The sequence below is a fragment of the Babylonia areolata genome, chromosome 19 (assembly GCF_041734735.1).
Source record: "Babylonia areolata isolate BAREFJ2019XMU chromosome 19, ASM4173473v1, whole genome shotgun sequence".
NCBI lineage: Eukaryota > Metazoa > Mollusca > Gastropoda > Neogastropoda > Buccinidae > Babylonia > Babylonia areolata.
This window is the reverse complement of record NC_134894.1, coordinates 46,864,697-46,888,436: the sequence shown is the minus strand read 5'-3', so window position 1 is coordinate 46,888,436 and position 23,740 is coordinate 46,864,697. Positions and strand designations below refer to the sequence as shown.

Genomic DNA, 23,740 nt, shown 5'->3' with positions numbered 1-23,740 from the left:
AAGAAAAAAACAACTAGCATACAACACCTTATAAAGTGAAGTGGTTATCTCAAAAATAAATCCTGAACTTCTTTCCATACATAAGATGTCACACATGATTTAACAACAGCATCAAGAAAACCAGAGTTGTCCTTCACCATTCAACATGGACTCTTGAGATGGTTGCCACAAAAAACCAAGTTATTAAAATAAATCAAAAAGAAAAAAAACCCTAAACCACTGGCTAGTGACATCCCCAAGTCTCATATTCATCACGTGGACATGGCAAGCAAAGTTCTCAGACACAACTCAAAAGACCTCTGGAAAGTGTACAACAACAACAACAACAAAAGGAAACACAGGATGCGACACAGACTTGACATCACGTGTCAGCCAAGTTGAGGATACCGCTGGTTACAATCCCATTCCGCCCATACCGCCCATGCCTCCCATACCACCCATGCCTCCCATGCCGGCCATGTCTGGCTTGTCCTCTTTGGGGATCTCTGTGACAACGGCTTCTGCTGTGGTGAGAAGGGAGGCCACTCCAGCAGCGTCCATCAGGGCTGTTCTGACCACCTGACAACACAGCACATCACGATTATTCATAACCCTTTCCACATAACATATCACCCCAAATTTATCATCCTTTCCACCTGACAACACAAAAGTTTTCTTCCATTTCCATCAGAGACTGAGAACATACCACCAATATCTATCAGCCTGTCATGTTTTAAAAAAATATTCAACAGAAACTTATGAGCACGGTTTCTTTTATGTAAGGGGTGGTAATCACCTTTCTTCCGAATAACTGCACAGAAACTTTTTTCCCACACACTACCTGTCCTCTGTACCACAGACAAAAAAAACAAAAACTACAACGCTGGTGAAAGAAACTGGCAAATATTCAATCTTCAATTTTCACCACTTCATATCTGTTTATATAGTTTGGGTGTTTTGTTTTTTTTAATGCATTCAAACTTCTCTGTTGAATGTTAACAGTCAAGAGTTTTTTCCTTCAAATTTCCAAGACTTTACCAGACCCAAAAGGGCAAAACATATTTTTCCAATTTTTTTTTTCCAGGCTTCCATCACTGTACAAACACCGAGATCTATAATCTGCATAAGATACCAGCTATACAAAGGCTCTCACACACACACACACACACACGCACATTCATCCATGTTCCTGCGCCGTCACAACAAAGGATGTGACCTGCCAGCCAAGCAAAGCATGTAAATTCACCTTTGTGGGGTCGATGATCCCACGTTCAATGAGGTTGGCGTACTGGTCGTTGAGGGCGTCATAGCCGTTATCACCTGTCTCGTTCATCACCTTCTCTACCACGACATGGGCATCCACTCCGGCATTCTTGGCGATCGTCAGGGCCGGCATGCGCAGAGCCTTGCGAACAATGTCCACTCCTGGGGGAAAACATACACTGGGACAGGTAACAGTGGTTCTAAAAAATTTTTTTTAAATCAACTGTCAAGACACACACACACACATCGAGATAGCATGTAAACTCTCGACAATTTTGTTGTTCCCAAACCACAACACACATCACAATACAATAATCTTTTCGGAGTCAAACAGGTCTGTGCAATATTGATATGGTTTTATGGAAAGAAAAAAAAAACAACAACAAAAAACAAACAACAAATACACCCATTTCAGATGATACAACTATTTTCAGTCAACGATTTATTTTGTGAACCATGAAGGAGAGAATAAAATTACAACATTGACAAAAATCTAAAAATTCTGCAAACAGTCTACAAAGTCAACAAACATGCAAAATTAAATTAAAAAACAAATGAATCTGTAACTTTGTTCCAAATGAAGCATCCAAACTCGCACTTTTTTTCCATGACAGACTGAAAATGTTCCATACCAAACACAATGCCAAACTCGATACAAAAACTGGGTCTACACTGCAGACTAAAAAAGGCTGGCGAATACAGTATCAATGTTCAATCTTCACCCCTTTTGTGTATGTGTTTTCAGTTGCTTGTATTTTCAGATACAATAATTTCAGCTCTTTTTTGTTGAAAGGTTATCAAGGGTTTTATCAAATTTTCAAGGCTTCTTCAAACCATGAGAAAAACATCCCCCTCCACCCCCCACTTCCAGCCATGGACTCCAAAGACCGTACAAACCCTGGAATAATCTACTAAGCTGATAAACATACAAATAAAATTCAAGAACATCTAGATCAATAACCACCCACACCCTTCACAAATCCTGCAGCACTCCCCCCACCCACCTGTTTTCTGGTCAGCATTGTCAGTCTTCAAGGCATCCAGCGTGGCGATGCATCTCAGCAGAGCGGTGCCCCCTCCAGCCACAATGCCCTCCTCCACAGCCGCCCGCGTGGCATTCAGGGCGTCGTTGATCCGGTCCTTCTTCTCGTTCACCTCCACCTCGCTCGTCCCTCCAACCTGTGTGGGGTCACACCGTCATGACACAAGCTTTGTAAGTGTTGGGATAATAATAAAAGAAGAAGAATGGATATGTATATAGCACACGATCCAGAAATCTGCTCTGGGTGTGTAATAAAAAAAACACCAATGCATACTCCACCATAAAGCATATACACAACTTTCACATCAACCCACAATCACAACAAAGGAAAAACAAATAAAACTGCATGCAGGAAAGAGCTAAAAAAAAAAAAAAAAAAAAGGTCGCGTTCTCAGTGTAGCGACGCACTCTCCCTGGGGAGAGCAGCACGAATTTCACATAGAGAAATCTGTTGTGCCAAAAAGAGTAATACAAATACATTCCAACACAAATGACAAAAGAAATGAGCAAGGACTATGCTGCCTGTAAGGTGTAGCCCTGCTCACTCCAATCCAACTGAAGGATAAGAACAATAGTATACATACCAGGAAAGTGGAAATAAAACTTCTTTTTTCTTTTTTTTTTCTTTGTTAAATCAAAGTTCACACTCCCATCTAGCACTAGCAGGGTTCGCATGGATGTGACCAAACAGATTTCCATACTGTTTCAACCAGAGTACACAGAAATTTTCCATACCAAACAAGGCCAAAATGAATCAAATATGTATCTGATACACTGCTGATGCAATAGACTGGTGGATATCCTGGTGTCTTTTGTTCAGTTTTCACCACTTTTTTGTTTGTCCATCTTTTTTTTCTTTTCTTTTTTATTGCATAAGCTCTTTGTTGAATGGTACTGATCAAGGGTTTTTCAATACAATTCCAAAACTTCTTGAGCTCTTGAGTAATGGTTCTCTCCCTTTTTTTTTTTCTTCATGAGATTTCCAGACTTCCTCAACTCTGTAATTCTTCTTCGTTCATGGGCTGCAACTCCCATGTTCACTCATATGTATATGAGTGGGCTTTTATGTGTTTGACCATTTTCACCCCACCATGTAGGCAGTCATACTCCGTTTTGGGGGGAGCTGACTCTGTATAAACCCCTGAGATATACAAAAAAAGAAAGAAAGAAAAAACAAACTTGCTAACCTTGAGCACAGCCACACCATTGCTCAGCTTAGCCATCCTCTCTCCCATCTTCTCCTTCTCGTACTCAGAGCTGCTCAGATCAATGTCGTCCTTGATCTGCTGGACTCGCTTCTCAACGTCCGCCTTGTCTCCTTTGCCCTGAAAAACGTCGCCAGGGCTTTGTGTATGGTTTTCTTGTTGTCCTGTTCATGAATCACTGTGTTGTATTGTGGCATGTTCCAAACAACATAACAGAGTTTCAGTTTCATCTGTTTATTTGGTATGATACTAGCACAGCTTTAGCTTCATACATTTAATTGGTATGATGCAAGGAAAGCTCCAGTTACATTTCTTAAAACATTTTTGTTTTTTTTCTTATGACTGAAAAGTAATTCAACATAATGTTTAAGAATATATGCAAAACAAAAATACCATGTTTACAACATACTCGGTTGTTTTTTTTGGGTTTTTTTTTTAATGTAATATTTGTAAGAGAACACAAAAAACTATTATGGACACTCAAAACATTACATATAAAAAATTACCCGCATCTCACTCAATCCATGTTAAATTCAAATCAATAAAAAAAATAATACTGACAATAACACAGGAAAATTAGTTCACCCGCTATGTGTTTTCAGTCCACATCCAAATTTTTATTCACCTTCATGAGCAAGGTGTCATCCTTGGTGACCGTCACCTCCCCCACCTGGCCAAAGTCCTGCATCTGGATGTCCTCCATCTTGTACAGGTTGCCCTCATCCCCAAACACCTGCACAGCACACACCAACCACACCTTGATGTAAGGCTCCCTCCATTCTGCTCTTGTTTTGTCTTGCATCTTCAGTCTTTGTTCACAGCTTGCCATTCAGAAGACTGCCTCATTCTTTAGCGTATAATGTACAAGGTCTGCGAGTGTTCTTCCAAGAATGCATCCATATAAATTGCTATGTATGCACAGACAGACTTCATAACAAGCAAAGGACCACTTCATAAAAGCAATATCTCACCATGCCCAAAAGAAAACTAAGTTTCCAAGTGGATCTTACCCAATTGTGAACCCTTTATCTATATACAAATGAAGCCTTTCTTGTCACTTCTGTATATCGTTACATGTGTTCCAGCTGCTATGCCTGACACCAGACCAAAACCAGTGTCAGGAAAAGGTTGACAGAGTTAGTTTAGCACCAAGTAGAGTAACCACAACCAGTACAACAATAAAGTCATGGGGAGCTGGGTGCTCTGTCAACTACACATCATTTTAGAGTCTTCCTTTTAGTCTCCCTTATGAAGCAATATTGTTAAGTGTTCCAGCTGCTATGCCTGACACCAGACCAAAACCAGTATCAGGAAAAGGTTGACAGAGTTAGTTTAGCACCATGTAGAGTAACCACAACCAGTACAACAATAAAGTCATGGGGAGCTGGGTGCTCTGTCAACTACACATCATTTTAGAGTCTTCCTTTTAGTCTCCCTTATGAAGCAATATTGTTAAGTGTTCCAGCTGCTATGCCTGACACCAGACCAAAACCAGTGTCAGGAAAAGGTTGACTGGAGTTAGTATAGCACCATGTAGAGTAACCACAACCAGTACAACAATAAAGTCATGGGGAGCTGGGTGCTCTGTCAACTACACATCATTTTAGAGTCTTCCTTTTAGTCTCCCTTATGAAGCAATGTTGTTAAGTGTTCCAGCTGCTATGCCTGACACCAGACCAAAACCAGTATCAGGAAAAGGTTGACTGGAGTTAGTATAGCACCATGTAGAGTAACCACAACCAGTACAACAACTCAGCCATGGGGAGCTGGGTGCTCTCTCTGATAAGTATTATTTTAATTCAAAGCCTTCCCTTCGGTCTCCTGAAGCCCAAATATGCAATATTAAAAGTGTTCCAGCGGATATGCCTCACACCAGACCAAAACCAGTATCAGGAAAAGGTTGACTGGAGTTTTAATATAGCACCATACATTGTAGCCACGACCAGTACAACAACACAGCCATGGGGATCTGGGTGCTCTCTTTGCTATGCGTTATTTTAACCCTTTCCTTCTGATAACGGTAGGAGCCGGCATGCCCGCGCGCGCGCAGCGCCTCAATGCGGCCGGCTCCGGCTGCGTGTGTGTGGTACTTTTCCATCATGTGCTGACGCCGTGACTATGCTCAACAGGCACTAAAAGTTGGTGGAAAGTTTCCTACTATAGTCCAATAATCTGGCATCACTATTTTTGGATGCTAGCACCACTTCCATTCACAAAGAAAGGAGGGAAACTGCGTGTGGAGAGTTGTGAATGAAACTGACCGGTTTTCACAATGGCGTCGTCTGCATGCACCAGTGAGTTCGAGGATTATTCAGCGGAGGAATTAGGTCTCATATTAGAAGAAGTGTCAAAATATGATCAGATTGAAGAGTGTGAAGAATTAGAAGAAGATTCTGACGTGCATTTAGGTTCCGATCAAGAAGAAAGTGGTGAAAGTGATCCGGAGGACAATGTGCCACTCGCCGCTCTGCAAACCACGTGGCGACCGGCTACTCAGCCTACCAACGTGGCCACATTCCAGCAGCCGACAGGCCCTGCACATTCACTGCCAAGCACTGCCACCCCTCTGGATTATTTTTTTTTGTTTATACCCATCACTTTTTTTCAGGTTGCAGCAGAAGAGACTAACAGGTATGCCCGGCAAAAACAAGCAGCCCGGGGCACACCTGACCCCCTTTGGTACGAAACAACACCTGATGAAATGCGGGCCTATCTCTCTGTGCTGATCATGTTGGGGATCAATCGTCTGCCACGTTTGTGGTGCTACTGGTCAACCGACCCTCGCTTCAGGAATAACTGGATCAGCAGTGTCATGCCCAAAACACGGTTTTTCAAAATCAACCAGTACTTTCATCTGCGCGACACATCGAACACACCTGCACGTGATCACCCCGACTATGATCCCTTGTACAAGGTGAGAAATTTCATCAACATGATTCTTCCTTTGTTCCGGACCAACTACCATCCAGGTCGTGAACTAAGTATTGATGAGGCAATGATCGGTTACAAGGGTCGGATATTTTTCAAGCAGTACATGCCAGCCAAGCCAACCAAATGGGGCATCAAGGTGTGGGAGATGTGTGACGCCAGGACAGGGTACTGCGTTGCATTTGATATTTACACCGGCCGTGCAAGTCGCAGAGACACCACCATCAGTCTTGGGCATGAAGTCGTTCACATGTTGGCATCACCTTTCTACCATCAAAACAGGCACCTGTATTTTGATCGTTTTTTCACCAGTGTCCCCTTGATGACACACCTGGCCCGAAATGGGACATATGCCTGTGCCACTGTCAACGTCAACCGCAAAGGGTTACCAGAGGAGGTCAAGACTGCCAAACTGAAAGAGAAGGGAAAATTGCTGCAGATGCAGAAGGGCTCGCTGATGGCCACAGTCTACAAAGACAACCGTCAGATCTACCTTCTCAGCACCAACCAGCCACCAGGTATGACGACAGTGGAGGACAAAGTGACGCCGACAGTCATCGCCAGCTACAACAAGTACATGGGTGGCGTTGACAAGTCAGACCAGTATCGCGCCTACTACCCTGTTGGTCATCAGAACAAGAAATGGTGGCGCTACATTTTCCATTCTCTGGTCAACTTGTGCATTGTCCAGGCCTACCTCACCTGGGAAGTGTCACCTCATGCCCCAGTGAACAAGACCTATGACCACTTGATGTTTCGCGCTGACATTGCAGAACAACTTCGCGCAGGATTCACCTCCAGGAAGCGCAAAGCAGGGCGCAGCAAAGCAGTGCCAGATGCCCCCATTGCCTTGGCCAGCATCGACCATCACAAGTTAGAAAAGATCAAAGGGAGACGTAGGGTCTGTCGGCAGTGCATCAAAGACGGTCGCAGGACAGCAAAGGGACGAGGGGTGGAAACATCATATATGTGTTCGTTCTGCCAGGTACCTCTCTGCTTCCACAGGAATGACTGTTTCCGTGACTATCATGGACAGAATGTGCCTCAACATTAGGACAAGCTAGCTTGTTTTTGTTTATGTGTGTGTGTGTGCTTACCTGTAGTTTTGGTGACTCTGTGACACTTAGCAGTGACACTCTACTCACTATCCTTACTGTACAGTAACACATTGTGTGCATATATAAACAGATCTGTACAAAGTGCTTAGAACAGTGACATAGGAGCAACATGGAACTGTGCTTGAAATTATCTCCAGTAACTCTTCAGTTGTGACAACTGACACTAGTTGTGTGACACTCTTTGGATTACCTGTGGGGACTGTACTGGCAGACAGGAGACAGATCATGTCAGGTAGGCCGCAGCTTCATTTCACAACACTAACGTGCATGTGCATGGAATAACTGCATGTTGGTGTGCTGTATTAGAATTGTCACCATCGCATGTGACATATTTGGTGACATTTTGGTGACAGAGACACGACCTGTCACATCTAGACACACAGAATCTCGCTCACATGACAGAACAAAGCCTCATGACCATACCTGCCGAATTTCATGACTCTAGAGGTTTATTCTTGGTTGTGGTGAAGCGTGAACTATACACACCCATTTTGCGGCTAAACTCACCAAAAGAATCCGAAATCTAGGGGAGTTTGGCCTCAGAGAATCCGAATGCAAGAGGGTTAAAGCCTTCCTTTGATCTCCTTTCTGCAGTGCATAATGTTTCAAGTGTTCCAGCTGATATGCCTCACACCAGACCAAAACCAGCGTCAGGAAAAGGTTGACTGGAGTTAGTATAGCACCATACATTGTAGCCACGACCAGTACACACATAGCCATGGGGATCTGGGTGCTCTATTCACGGAGTATTATTTCTATCAGACACACAGTCCTCCTCTGATCTCATTTCTCAAAAAATGTTAATAACAATAATTATATCAATAATGATTATTGTTGTTGCTGTTGTTACCATTTTACTACTACTACTACTACAACTACTACGATTATTATCACAATTCTTCCTCTTACTATAGTTTATTCATTATCATTATTAACAATAAAAATTCAACATTTCTTTTGCACAGCTCTGAAGTACGGCTGTAGAGCTTAAAATGCTTCACAAAATGAGATACAATAAATCAAACCAATGCATGGAACATGACACAGTATTTTCACAATGCTACAAGTGTACCAGTTGTTATGCCCAACACCAGACGGAATACCAGCATCAGGAAAGTGATCACTGTAGATAATATAGCACCTTACATTGTAGCCACAACCAGTACATACACACAGCCATGGGGATCTGGGTGCTCTCTCTAGTAAGCACCACAAATTCAACCTTTCTCCTATTTAACGGAACCTACATGGCGGAATTCTGCAGACCAGTGAAAATGATGCAAATTTGTCAAGCAAAGAAGTCATGCAAAATCTGCTTGCAAAGAAAAGAAGAGCTGTCCATCCAAAAACATGAAATTCATCCGTCAATTTTGATTGGAACCGTGGCGCTAGTTTGTCAACAAACAAAGCAAGCATTGTGCGTCCATAATGAGAATGTCAAATGCAGTACTGTTGCCATGGAAGAAGAAATAAGATGCAAAAAGAAAGCATCAAAGCTGGGTGAACAATATTTTGAAGCTCAGCAGAGCACACCATGATCAGTAACTTGGGCTTTGATGGAATTTTTTTTTTTTTTTTTTTTTTTTCGCAAAATACATACCGCTATCTTGGGAGCAATAAGCTCAAGTAATGGACTTGGTGGGGAGAGAGGGGCGATTCTCATCAAAATCTGCCTCAGACAAGAAGGGATCCGCCCAAAGACTGCTAAATTTGCATGCAGTTCTCATCAAACACTGCCTCAGACAACGAGGGCTCTGCCCAATGACTGCTAAAAATTGCAAAGTTTCACTCCCTTATGTGAAAAAAAAATTTCTGCAATAAACTTCTGGTCTATGGACTTTCACCTTTTAAGTGTTCCAGCTGCTATGCCTGACACCAGACCAAAACCAGTATCAGGAAAAGGTGGACTGGATTTAGTATAGCACCATGTAGAGTAACCACAGCCAATACAACACAGCCATGGGGAGCTGGGTGCTCTCTTTACAGAGTAGTAATCCTTGAATCGTCTTTCTCTCTCATTTCTGATGTTAACTACGAATGAAGGAAACTGACAGGACATGTAAGACACTTGTCCTAAAAGCAGGAGAAAGTAAATATACAGGTCACACAATTTATGTCAGTTCAAGAGATAAGACAAAGCCCAATCATTGACTAACCAGAGTTCGTACAGAAGACAAAATGCAGCAGCCAATAACTGAGAAAATACAACCCACTGAGTAAGCTCGTCACTGACAGTAACCACCTCAGCAGCCATCACCTCACTGAGAAAAGAAAGAGCTTTCAGGTCAGGACATAGGCCATCGTCCATTTTTGGAACTCCTTCCTCTTGGGATTGCATTAATTTTGGTTCAGGAAAATCACAGACACCATTGACAAATACACAAAAATTACCAACTGGTCTTCACACTTCTGCCACGCTGATATCTTTTTTTAAAATTCAGCCACCAAGGGGTTAAGGCTGTCCCAGTCTTTTCTGCCCAATACCAGACTGACCACTGGCAGCAGGGAAAGATGGACTGGCATTTTGCTCTGGCTCTGTTGACAAACTTCCACTGCTGAGAGACTGACCAGCACAGAGTCTATCAAAGTTAACGCTAAACTGAGCTAAGTGCACCATAAGGCTACACCCACAATGGTGTCACCTCTATCTGCACCACAGACTCCTCTGCTCTGTCACAACTAGTGCTAGAAAACTACTTATATCCATTGATAAAAAAAAAAAATTTAATTAAAAAATTAACAAGTAACACTTTTCTAATTGTATAAACAACAGAGCATTTCTCTACTTCTCAATTCCTGATATATAAACATTCAAACTTTTACTTCAAAAAGGTTTTTCAACAAATCTAATCATGTCTGGTTTTGAACCAGACCTGCTTGAAAGATACTAAAAAAAAAAATTAAGAAAGAAAGAAATCAAATGTTAAAAATGTCCAGGATTTTTTCTTCAACAAGTTTTCAGTTTCACAAGCATTTATCATTTCATCCCAGTCCTAGTTTCTTCAAGTAATTGGCATCACAGTGCTTCAACAGCTTAGGTGACTTTCTGAAGCCTTTATAATAATCCCTATCATGACATAAATACTGAAATGATATCATCATACAAGCTACAAAAAGCAACGAAGAAGTCAATTCCTTACTCCCCTATCATCTCCCACATCCACAACCAAAAATTTCCACTTTCGTGATTCCTTCCCACCCATAATTTAACCCCTAGGCAGGTAAACTTTAATGAAATCAATATAATCAGTGTGACATGAACCTGAAGTGCAAGAATTACTTCTTGTGCACTAAGTGATGTAACTGATTTTGATGAATAAAATCAATGCAATACTAGAAGGAAGGAGTCTAGATAAAGAAATGGTGATCATCATCCTGACCAGCAACCTCTATCTTAGCTCAGCCAACAGCCCTTCAATGATGGGCATCGGAGCGGTCAGGGGGGTAAACCTTACAAACCAATGCCAACAGCTGCGAGAAGATATTACCAAAACAATGTCCCAGTTGTTATGCCCAACACCAGACCAAGACCTGACATCAGGAAAGTGATCACTGGAGTTTCAATATAGCACCTGTAATGTAGCCATGACCAGTACACACACACACAGCCATGGGGATCTGGGTGCTCTCAAGGCTAAACGTTATCTTAAAGCCTTCCTTTAATATCCTTTCTAAAGCAATGTTACAACTGTTCCAGCTGCTATGCCTGACACCAGACCAAAAACCAGCGCCAGGAAAAGGTTGACTGGAGTTAGTATAGCACCATACATTGTAGCCACAACCAGTACACATACATAGCCATGGGGATCTGGGTGCTCTCTTCGCTAAGTCTACATTAAACTTTTTCACACACACAAATGGTTGCCATATGCTTATTTTCTATATATATATAATTAGTTTGAAATATGTAACTCTTTACACAAATGTCAAATTCATAACTCTGTTAGTTTACTAGATTTCAAGGTCACATGCAACAAAGGCAATTCTTCCACATCAATTTTTTTTTTTTTTTTTTTTTTTTAATCTTAGCAGCAAGAGATTGAAACCTAGAAGGCATTGTTCTGGCCTTGGCATTTAACCATTCATTACTGTGGAAGACTGACAACTGGAAGGACACAGGCTCGAGCCCTGTCACTGAACAATTTTTCTTCTTTTTTTTTTAATTTTTTTTTTTTTTTTTTACTTGCAGCTGGCTCCTATCCACACTTGAGAACGCTATGGACTCGAATGGGAAGAATGGGACCACACAGTTAGCAGTATATCCAGCATGCTTGCTGCCAGGATACATTTAGCGAGTCCAGCTTTTTCAAGTTGTCACAAACATAAATGGAACCCCCCCACCCCAACCCCTAGAAGCATCTTCACCACGCCCATCATCATTGAAATAAAGAAAACAAAATGTTTCAATTCAGGGGCTCACACACACCACACACACACAAAAAAAGAAAAACAAGACTGGCGACTCTGAAGACCATCAGCAGAATCAAACCCCGCACACTCACCACAGCACCAGTGGCCACGGCCATGTCCTGCAGGGTGTTCTTGCGGTTGTCCCCGAACCCAGGTGCCTTCACAGCCACCACCTGCAGGCCCACCTTGATCCTGAAACCAGCACAGTCACACACACCTGTCAGCATCCTCAGTCACTGTAACACACCACTGGAGAGTTCCCAGCCCATCTTGGATCTTGCGAAATGTGCCCCTAACTTTTACTTGAAATAGCAAGCGATGCCAAAGTTGAAAGGCAACTGACAAAGACAAAAGCAGCAAACATATGCTGTCTTCCATTATTTTCAAATGACAGCCTCCACTGCCACAACCAAAATCTGGACTATGAAGTGCCATCACATGCACACACACAAAAACCACCACCACCAAAATATAAAGCAATTCCATACCTTTTTGCATAACCCTATGCTGCATTTTCCAAGTACCAAAAAGTAACACACAAACATACAACCATGCACAAACACATACTTTTCTAAACCTTGCAGGAAATTAAACATTTAACAATAAATTTCATGACTTTCCACCCCTGGAAATAGTCTTTCCCAAGACTTCAATGACTCTGTGGCAACCCTGAAACTGGATTGTTATCCAAGCACAATTCCTGACCCCTCAAATGCTGGAAATAATACGTGTATTTTTGGTTGGTTGGTTTTCTGTTTCTGTTTTTTAAGTTCCAGACTGAAATCACCATGATCCTGAAGCTCCAAACCAGCACAGCAAGTAAGAAACGCAAACACAATGTAACCTGTGGAAAAGCCGATCACTGTTAGGAGAAACCATCAGACCAGCATACGACATTTCCCACAGGGGTCATTGCTGTGGCACCACAGACAACCTGTCTTGACCACAAAGTCAGCAGGGGTTTTTTTGGTGCAGGGAATAACATCACAATGGCAGCTTTCCTTCTCCATCAATCTATCCTCATTGTAAAAGACTTCTTTTTCATCTAAAGTCCTTTCTAATTTATTTTTCCTTTTTTCAAAAGTTTTCATACATGTATTTGTCTAATTTTTATGTTTATTCCGATATCAGTATTGAAGTTAACCATGATCACAACCAAAACTGTTCCAACATATGTTAGGATAACTATCATCTGAAATGAAACCAAAACCTTGGACTAATTATATATACCGTGTTACGTAAACGCCAGATAAATGACGCTAAGAGTAAAAAAGAGAAGAAGAAAATGTTACAACCCTGTCCCTAGAATATTTCAACTTTATAATCTGGGAGGCAGGAATTCAATGAGAAACAGAAACCAAAAATAAGAATAATTTTTTTTTTAAATTAATCAAATATGTAAGAAAATAAAAAATACAATCTGACCCAAAGCAAGACTTGTAAAAATCAATGTTGCCTGTCCCTATACCTAGAGCACAGTGTATGTGGTAGTCAGGGCTGGAGGACAGGCGCTTGCTGTTGCATCCTTTTACGTCCCACAGCGCAATGTTCATGTACAGTGGGGAAGACAAAATGCGTGTGACAGCAGTCTACAGGTTCAAATTAACAATCAAGCCTTTCACTCCCAACAACAGTTTTAGCCATGGTTCAGGGGTCATTGCATAATCAACAGTCAGGCTGGTCACATGACTACCAAAGCTTCATGTTTTTTTGTGGTTTTTTGGTGAGGTTGGTGATTTTCTGGCAAAAATTACAGAAAGTTCCAGGAATCAAATGGTTAAAGCACATAATTGATAATATCAAAACAGCTTTCTTTTCTTTTCTTTTACGAAAACAAAACACACTCACAAGATTGTTACATTTCATGCTCCAATGTAAAAACAAGTTATTACTGTGTAAAAATCATTAAATTACCAACAACATTTTCCTTCTTTCATGTTCAACAATCTCCTTTCACACCTGCTTCGAACATCCTCTTGTCAGCAAGTTACGTATTCCTGTTTCCAACATTTTCTTCTTGTTTGATTCTTCATAAACTCACTTAAAACTAAAAAAAAAAAAACAAAAAAAAACCCACCAACAAACACACACTTGTTTTACCAGGGCCTCTGGTGGCGCATAAATATACATCCCCAACGCTTTAAAAATGGAAGGACCAAATGCATATTCATCAAGAGTGTCCCCGGGACAGAACTGATGATGCATGAATATACATCCCTGATGCTTTTAAAATGAAAGCCCATTGCATATTCATCAAAAATATACATTACACAATGGAATGCATTCTTTCCACTGAAAAGACTTACACAATAGGATGTATTCTTTCCTCTAACAAGACATATGCTTCAGACAAGTTTAATATGCATAGACAGAACAGCAAATGGGAACCCACAAAGTGTCACAAAGGAATAAGATAAACCCAACTGCATACATACTATCAAAAGTTAACTTGTAAATCAATGTCACTTGTCCCTATACCTAAAGCACAGTGTACGTGGCATTCAGGGCTGGAGGACAGGCACTTGCTGTTGCATCCTTTTACGTCCCACAGCGCAATGTTCATGTACAGTGGGGAAGACGAGATGCGTGTTACAGCAGTCTACAGGTTCAAATTAACAATCAAGCCTTTCATTCCCGACAGCAGTTTTAGTCAGGATTCAGCAATCATCGCATAATCAACAGTCTGACACAAGGTTTGTTTGCTGTGCATTAGAGTTGCTCCCCTTTGCCACTTCTTAGCCCAGATACCTGGACTGTCGATATATTTTCTACATGCAGCAATGCAGATTTGATTAAAACGTGCAGCGTCTGAATGACTATCTGAATGTAGTCTGGGTCTCCTCAGAACTACTGTATAAGTCTCTGGGACCCCAAGGTTTTATTTACATATAAGAAGTCCTGTTCTCAGTTACAAGATGTCAAAAGTGTCATTTATTAGGAAAAACAAAAAATCTTAAAATTTGAGACTCGGAAATAATGTAGCCCATCACTATACCTAAAGCACAGTATGTATGACATTCAGGGTTGGAGGATAGGCCGTTTTCTGTTACATCATTTTAAGTCCCACAGTGCAATATTCAGCGTGTATAGTGGGGAAGACAAGATGTACAAGTACTGTATGTATTTCAGTCTTCCTCTTTTACAAAATAAACACTAGATTTATAAGTTGTATATTCTCAACACAGATGTTATAAATCTACAATGATAAAACATTGTTTCAATTCCACACACTCATTTCACATCTGCTTCAGACATCACCCTAACAGCACCCTTCACTGTCATTACGTTCTTTGTTTAATAGATATATTGGCCAAGACACCTACTGAATCCATTACTGATTAGCACATCACAAAAAACATTCCAAAACAATTGAAATCACAAAAAAAACAACCTTTGCCACTACCAAAGAACAAAATATTTAAAATAATAACGAAGAACAACTTCACAAATAAGTAAAAAGATAAAAAGAGAAAAATACATGTTACACAATGATAAACTATTCTTTCCACTGAAAACTTACACAATAGGATGTATTTTCCCTTAAAGACTTCTGCTTCACATGCTACAGAATTCAATAAGTATGGAAAGAAAAGTTAATGGGAACCCCTAAAATGTTGTGAAGGAATAAGATAAACCCAATCATGTGTATTTTTTGAACACAAGTTAAATCAATGTCGCCTGTCCCTATACCTAAAGCACAGTATATGTGGCAGACAGGGCTGGAGGACAGGCGCTTGCTGTTGCATCCTTTTACGTCCCACAGCGCAATGTTCATACACAGTGGGGAAGACGAGATGCGTGTGAAGGCAGTCTACAAAAGTTAAAAGGAACAGGTTGCTTTTTTCTTTTATCTTTTTTATCAAAAAAAAAGAAAAAAGACCAATATGAAAGCTTAAAAACTGAATGTGAGAGACAAGAAAGAACCAACTGCTCATCACAAAATCACACACAAAAAAGAAAAGACATTGCTCCAATTCACACGTATGAATTCACACACAAGTCTTGTGTCTTTTTGACTTTCTTCCTGTGTTTGGGGGGCTTTTTGTTTGTTTTTCAAATGCATTATGCTCTTTGTATAACAGCACCTGTCAAGGGTCTTATTAAAATTCAGAGACTTTTCCAACCCTGGAGACAGTTCCCTTATTTGATCCAATACTTTTCCAGACTTCCATGACTCTGAACCCTGAGGAAAATGACATGTGTATGTTCATAGAACAACAAGGCAGAACAACAAAAAATTAACAGACAGGTTTTAATCAAATTATGCAAAGAATATCTAAATGAACAAATACAGTCTCTTATGCCTCACCTGTTAACAAAAAAACAACAAAGGCACAATAACCAAAAAATGGATAAACGAACATAAATCAAGACATGCACAGAATACTTAATAACCAAGTCTAACACACAACCTCCCTTGGACCAGCACTATATGAGACCACTGCAGTAAAAAAACAAAAAAACAAAAACGAATGGGTGGTTCACAGAAACGGCGAAAATCAACTGAGAATTGCTGATTGGACTGGTCAAACAGCTTCATTTTTCTGCTTCTGGAATCTGTCAACAATTCAGCTGAGAACATCAACCGAACCTAGTCAGAACAAGCTAAACCAGAATGTGTGTCAGTACAAGAATACTAGTACCTGGTCCGCAGAGAAAGTAATCATGGTACTAGCTGAGACGCCAACCCCTGTCAAGCGTTTGCAGAAACAATCAGGAAATTTGGTCGGAGCATTTTGAATTTGGCTGGAACATTCAGGCTCCAAGCCACATCAGCAAATGTACATTTTATCTACAAGGCATACTAACACTTGGGCCTACCTGCAACATGGTTAACTGCTACCAGAGGTTGTTTGTAACTGTTACATTAGGTCTGTTTTCCACTGTCCAGTCTCATGTGACCATGCTACGCCATTGAAAATGAAGCATGCAGTTGAAAACGAACTCCTCAGAACAATTTTGATGTTGGTGTAATGTTGGGACATACTGCGATCGAGCGTAACAGTACTAGGTAACTCATACCTGGAGAAGAATGAGATAAAAACGAGCAGTCAGTCTTGCCTCACCTGTTGAGCACGAGGGTGCTGAGAGCCTCCCCATCCACGTCCTCGGCGACAATCAGCAGAGGCTTGCGGGCAGTGTTGGCCAGCTCCAGAGCAGGGATGACGCTCTGGATCGACGAGATTTTCTTCTCCGATAGCAGCACCAGGGCATCTTGGAACTCACACTTTGCTCCTGATCGTCAGTAAAAAAAATCCTTCCCATTACATTCTATGTTTCATGACAGGTCTTTGTTTTGTTTTTTCATTCAGAATATTCTGTGTTTAATAGATTCAAAGAATACAAGACCGCTTAGGTTAATTGATTTCTAACAATTCATATTCTGGGTTTAAAAGATTCAAAGAATACTAGACTGCTTGGGTTAACCGATTTCTAGCAATTCAAGAATTAGAACAATACTGAAAATATGACTCGGGTATGTAAATCATACTTCATACTGCATTTGACATTTTATATCGAACTCACAAGCAAGTCAATATTTCTAATCCTGCTTAGTTAGTGGGTGTCTTTTGAAAATACTTTGTTGACCTAATAAAGGCATCTGTGGAAAAGCAGTCCATAAAGATTTCAAACACAACAGAAAACTCAATGAGGCTGCAATCCCTTTTGTATTGCATCTGCAAGTATTTCCTGTCTGCCACTGGTAACAGCAGGTATCCGGTCAGATGCAAACTATGGATTCAAGCGGTTCTTTGGGTCAAAGTGAGTTGTATACAAAATAGCAACCCAAGCAACAAAAAAAGAGAAAAACATACTCTAAAACATTTTCTCTTCTTTTCATTCAGAGTATTCTGTTTTAAAGACAGTAGGAAAGTGCTTGATTTCAAACAATGATACTGAAGACGTAACTCAAGATACATAACTTGTGCTTCCAATCGTATTTTTCACTTCAAAATGGACTCACATGCAACAAAGATTTCCTGAATCGTGCAGTTATGCTAATTGTCTCTGCCCCCTGTCTAACCAACAAATCCACAGTAAACTTACAAAGGGATCTGTGGAAAAGCAGTCTATAAAGTTTTCCTACACAACAGAAAACTCCATGAGGCTGCAGTCCCTTTTGTGTTGCATCTGCAAGTATTTCCTGTCTGCCACTGATAACAGCAGGTATCCGGTCAGATGCAAACTATAGGATTCAAGCGGTTCTTTGGGACATAATGCAGTATATACAAACCAAAGATAAGTCTGCACTAGTTGGGTCACAGTTAAGTATGTGTAATTAAATGCAGTATATACAAACCAAAGAGAAGAAAAAACACAATTCAGGTTTTAAAAAACACCATTCTGGTTTTTAAAAAAACTTCAGTAGAAGACTGCATGGATCGACTGTTTTCCAACAATAAATAATCAGAATGATACTAGATGTAACTTGGGTATGTCAGCTTGAGCTTCCCATTACATTTTACATATCACAATGGATCTCAGGCAAATAAGAATTCCTGAATCGTGCAGTTATGCTAATTGTCTCTGCCCCCTGTCTAACCAACAAATCCACAGTAAACTTACAAAGGCATCTGTGGAAAAGCAGTCTATAAAGTTTTCCTACACAACAGAAAACTCCATGAGGCTGCAGTCCCTTTTGTGTTGCATCTGCAAGTATTTCCTGTCTGCCACTGGTAACAGCAGGTATCCGGTCAGATGCAAATTACATGGATATGACTGGCTGTTAGGGGAAAACCACCCCACCTCACAAACTAATATCAATCCAAAAGTTAAGGTGGAACAAAGGGAAAAGATATACAAAAAGGACTTGAGGCAACAGTTGGCAGCCGCAGAATGGTGAAGAGAAGTGGGAGATTAAGTTTTGATGGGGACTCAGACACAATAATCTAAAGTCATGGACTGTGCTATCAACGCTTATTGTGCTGGAAGAGAAATATTTCAAATACCTGAAAAATCCCTTTTACCGTTCATGTTTTATTCATTTGTGCAAATAATTCCCTCAAACTATAGGTACGTTTGCTTTCATCAGTGGTTTTTTTTTTTTTTTTTTTTTTTTTTTTTTAGTGAAAAACATTTCACAAGCCATGGAAATGTTGCAAATAGGTCTGTGTACTGTGTTACCTCCCTTGCCCGAGGTGAGTCTACTCATTTTGGGTTTTTTCCCCTTCCTCAAAAACAAGTTATAGAAAGTGAATGATGGCAGTTTAATGGGAAATTCTACGCAACAAACGTTGGGGGAAAGGACAGAGTTGGAGAAGGGGAAGGTGGAGACAGCCACCATAATGATGTCTTCCAGTCCATCTGATTTTTGGAAAAACCATTTATCAACGAAGTATCTTCCCATCTGTTAGAATTCTAATACAACATGTTTTTCTCTTTTCATTCATAAATTGACAGCATTTCGAAGATTATACCACCCACAATGGGATAAAACAGCAAAAGAAAACGCTGACTTTACCTTTTTTCTGCATCTGCAGGTTTTGACACAGCCAGCTGCTAGCATCCAGCAAACACCCTATCTGAACTTCATTTCCCTTCTTCAGTAATCCGTCTTTGCTATCATTTACCTTATGGTATGAACAAAATGTGAAGGCACCCTTCTTACTTCCTTCTTTTGTGCATTCATTGCGTTTACCATTTTGACAAAATCAATGCAAGGAATGTATACAGGCACTCTAAAACAAGTTGACAAAAATAACACTAACACATACCTTTTGATGTGTTGATGAAATAAGGAGAGATGTAACCTCTGTCGAATTTCATGCCTTCGATGATTTCCAGTTCATCTTTCAACGTCTTCCCATCCTGCAACACGCCAGTTTTGGTTCAGAAAGGCATGAAAGTGTGTGGACTGACTAATATACACAGCACCACATCTGCTAAAAGCTATTTCCAGTCGTAAATTTTATGAAGGCAGATGCCTGCTTACCACATAAACTCAGTGTACTAGTCAGGCATCACATCACATCAGACATATTGAAACCTCTGTGTGTGGAGTGGGGGTGCTTACCACATAAACTCAGTGTACTAGTCAGGCATCACATCAGACATATTGAAACCTCTGTGTGTGGAGTCGGGGTGGGGGGGAGGACGCATTGTGCACATGTGTGCAAGAATGTGTGTGTGATATAAACAAGAGAAAAGCACCCTTGATGTTTTCATAACTAAGGGAATGCACTATCATTCAGTGTGCCTGAAATGTGAAATGGAAAGCTAAAAAAAACAAACAAACAAAAAAAAAAAAAACAACACTGGGCCAATATTTACTATACAGACACAAGGCAAACTTTTTTTTTTTAAAGAAAGACAACAAAAATTAAAACTGCTAACCTTGACAGTCATCACACCATCACGTCCGATTTTCTTCATTGCACTTGAGATCAGGTCTCCTACAGTCTTGTCACCATTTGCAGAGATTGTCGCCACCTGCAAAACAACATTTATTTTCAACCTGCCACATCAAATAAAACTGGAAGAGTAGATATCATGCACTATCCATACATACACAGACACACTCCAGCTTCCAAGTCCACTGACGGATGGAAAAAAAAAAAAAAGCTTCTCTCAACAGTCATTTAGCCCACTCTTATCAAAAGCCTTTAGTTTTGAACAAACAACAATGAATGAGAGAAACAAATGCCTTGCACCAAAACAATACTTGGTTTGCACTATTCTTCTCTCAAACATTATTTCAGTGACTGAAAAGATGGATTTCACACCATATTCAGCAAAGAGTTGAGAAAATAAAAAGCAACTAAGCCAATGTTCATAAGTCAAGACTGGTTTACATGCAGGGTGTTTTTTTTTAAATCACTGTTGGACATGTAAAAAACATTAAAATAATCTCTCTCACACACATACTTATTATTCTCCTCCTATCTAACCCTTAAACTCTTCCAAGCCCCCACCCCTTCAGAACCCCCCTGCCCCTCCTCTCTCTGTGTGTGCTTCCCTTCACTAACAAACATGCAAAGGAAGAGGTCATATCTTCTCCTCTTTGCTCAGTCACTAATGTCTCCTCACCTGTGCAATTTCTTCGGGTGTTGTAACAGGTTTGGACATGGACTTCAGAGTGTCAACAACAGATTCCACAGCGAGCATGACACCTAGAAACAAAAAAAGATCCATCGTGTCAAGGACACTATGGAGACAGGTAAAAAAATAATAATAATGCAAATTCATTAAAAGACACTTCACTGGGATTAAGAGATGGTGAGAAACCTACAATGAAGAGTGAGAGATCTGAATAATTACAAACACCATGTTTTAATTTAACTGCAGACTGCAACAGGAACATCCAACTGACTACTCACACCTTGACCACAAAACCCTTCCCACTACTTAACAACTTTACTTTTCTTTTTTTTTTCCCCTCTCTTTTAAACCAGACAAGTCACACCTTGACCACCAAAGCCATCTCACTACTTTACAACTTAACAACTTTTTATTCTTTTAAAGCACATCAGTTTGCACAGAACAGCCCGTCTTTATTTCCAACTTTCAATCACTATTAACTTTTGACTACTTAAACGCATATGTATGTCCTTAACACATGTTCTACATTTGAACAGGAAGCATCAGCAACATGAGCACATGCAAGTTTCTCTTTTGGGGTAATAGAGTTGAACTGATAACACCTGGAAACAAAAAGACCCATCATGTCAAGGAATCTCTGGAGTAAGGTGGAAAAAAAATTCATTCAAAAGACGCGTTTCTCTGCAATTATTAATTCTTTGGAGATGGGCCACTGTTTAGGCTTAAGCACTCGTCAGCTCAAACACCACACTGAAGCTTTTTTTTCTATACTAATTTTTGTTCTCTAAACAAACACCCACCCCTCCTGATCTCAATGGGGTTGGCTCCCTTGCTGATCTTCTCAAAGCCCTCCTTGGCGATGGCACGGGCCAGCACAGTGGCGGTGGTGGTGCCATCGCCGGCCTCCTCGTTGGTGTTGTTGGCCACATCCTGCACCAGCTTGGCCCCAATGTTCTGGTACTTGTCCTTGAGTTCAATCCCCTTGGCCACTGTCACCCCGTCCTTGGTGATCTTGGGACTGCCCCAGCTCTGTTCCAGGATCACGTTTCTTCCCTGCAAAACCGTTCAATAGTTCTGTTGAAAGTGTTTTTCTCAGGCAGATATTGTGTGTATAAGTGTGTGTGTGTGTGTGTGTGTGTTTTATCAGGCAGATATCATGTGTGTGGGGGGGAATGGGGAGGAGGGGTGGGGGTGGGGGGGTGCTGGAGGGATGTGTAAATGAAAGTGCGTGTGTGAAGAAGCTTCTAGCAATTACCACTTCACAGGAAACAAGCAAAGAGGGTGTGTGTAAATGAAAGTGCGTGTGCGAAGAAGCTTCTAGCATTAACCACTTCACAGGAAACAAGCAAAGAAAGTCTGAAGGCAATTGCCAGTCAGCTTTACCCAGGTTGCACAAAATAACGACTCCTATGCTAAAGAGTGCTTGGAGCTTGGTTCCTGACAAAGAACTATGTAATGATCAATACTAACATTAGTAATCAATAAATTTGTTAAGCAAGTACTGAGGCAGTATAAGTATGAATAAAAATTATCAATAATACTAACAATATTAATAATTTGTTAAGTACAAAGGTACTAAATATGTATCAATATTAACAAATAAAATAGTATAAAAAAATAATAATAATAAATTATAAAAAAACCTAGTTAAATAAACTGTACAATATTGTACCTTTGGCCCCATAGTGACTGCCACAGCATCAGCCAACAGGTCGACCCCCTGCAGCATCAGAGCTCTGGCGTCAGCCCCAAACTTCAGGTCTTTGGCATAGCATCGCACCAGAGCTGGGGCGAATTTTTTGGCCAGGGCTGGCCTCAGTATGCTGGGTAATCTGTACATGGTGAGCTGTTATGTGTCTGCAAAACAAAGAGATTTCACAAAACTGTTTAATATGAATGGCATTACTGATTACTGCAGACTGTGCACAGTCTTAAATGATCAGAACTATACTGAAGACAAAGGTTTAGAACTTTCTCACAACACTCTGCCCATTGTGATTAGTAATTAAAAAGCAAAGCAAGTAGTACTGACCAATTCATATCTTAATCTACCACTTTTTGAGTAGCACAGAAGTTTGCACTGGGACTTGCCTAAGGCCAATCTGACTCAAACTTGACCTCTCTCAAACAACATTTATCATTCATGAGCATGAACCAGAACACTCCATCATCATACCACTGAAACAATCAATAAACCCAAGAGATGAATAAAACAACAAAAAACATAAATCTAAATGAAATCGTAGTAAAACTAGAACTAAATTAAGCCAGTGACATACCATTCTACGAGACAATCATCTGACAAGCATCAACTTATCAAGGCATTCAGAAATCTGTATTCTGATGCAATCCCAAACGTCCGAAACAAGTCAGGGAACCTAACTGTAAACACGTGTAACGAAATGTATTAAAGCCATAGATGCTGTTAAGCAAATGCGGAAATCTAATTAACAATTATACATACATACTCCCCTTCTCTTACTCTACCCTTGTCCCTCAACCCACATTCAAGACACGTGGGCTATCTTGCAAAATTACGTATTTAGTTTGCACTTAAAGTCAGAGAAAAATTGCAACTGCAAAAAGCATGCTGTAATACCAATGAAGACAAACAACTGAACTGCTACAGTAAAACATACTATTATCCAAAATGACTTGTAATTTTTACTGATTTTCCTCCTCCCGACCTCACGTACCTTACCGGTCCACACGCTGTCCAAACGCCTGAAAGGTTTGACCTTCACTGCTGAAACCTG

General features: G+C 40.5%; 1 protein-coding gene across 2 annotated transcripts; it reads right to left on the bottom strand.

The window, feature by feature from the left end:
• Positions 1 to 23,740, bottom strand: LOC143293780 (60 kDa heat shock protein, mitochondrial-like). 2 transcript variants are annotated; one of them, XM_076605015.1, is made up of 13 exons: positions 23,681 to 23,740; positions 22,657 to 22,841; positions 21,785 to 22,037; positions 20,973 to 21,055; positions 20,280 to 20,375; positions 19,661 to 19,754; positions 17,012 to 17,180; positions 12,038 to 12,137; positions 4,115 to 4,222; positions 3,472 to 3,609; positions 2,247 to 2,421; positions 1,226 to 1,404; positions 1 to 558 (listed from the first exon to the last, which is right to left on the bottom strand). In XM_076605015.1, exons 2-13 carry the CDS (start codon positions 22,822 to 22,824, stop codon positions 394 to 396), a joined length of 1,728 nt encoding a protein of 575 aa, XP_076461130.1. In that variant the 5' UTR covers positions 22,825 to 22,841; positions 23,681 to 23,740; the 3' UTR covers positions 1 to 393. The 2 variants fall into 2 exon arrangements, with proteins under 2 accessions (XP_076461130.1, XP_076461131.1); XM_076605016.1 differs by having other exon boundaries at positions 23,686 to 23,722.

Bases quoted from the DNA above. Each gene is read 5' to 3' on its own strand.
- LOC143293780 (XM_076605015.1), bottom strand. From the start codon at position 22,824: ATGTACAGATTACCCAGCATACTGAGGCCAGCCCTGGCCAAAAAATTC. The intron at 12,138-17,011 runs GTGAGGCAAGAC...TGCTGGTTTCAG, and splicing joins AGCACCCTCGTGCTCAACAG to GATCAAGGTGGGCCTGCAGG. The intron at 559-1,225 runs GTGAATTTACAT...CTGTGTTGTCAG, and splicing joins GGATCATCGACCCCACAAAG to GTGGTCAGAACAGCCCTGAT.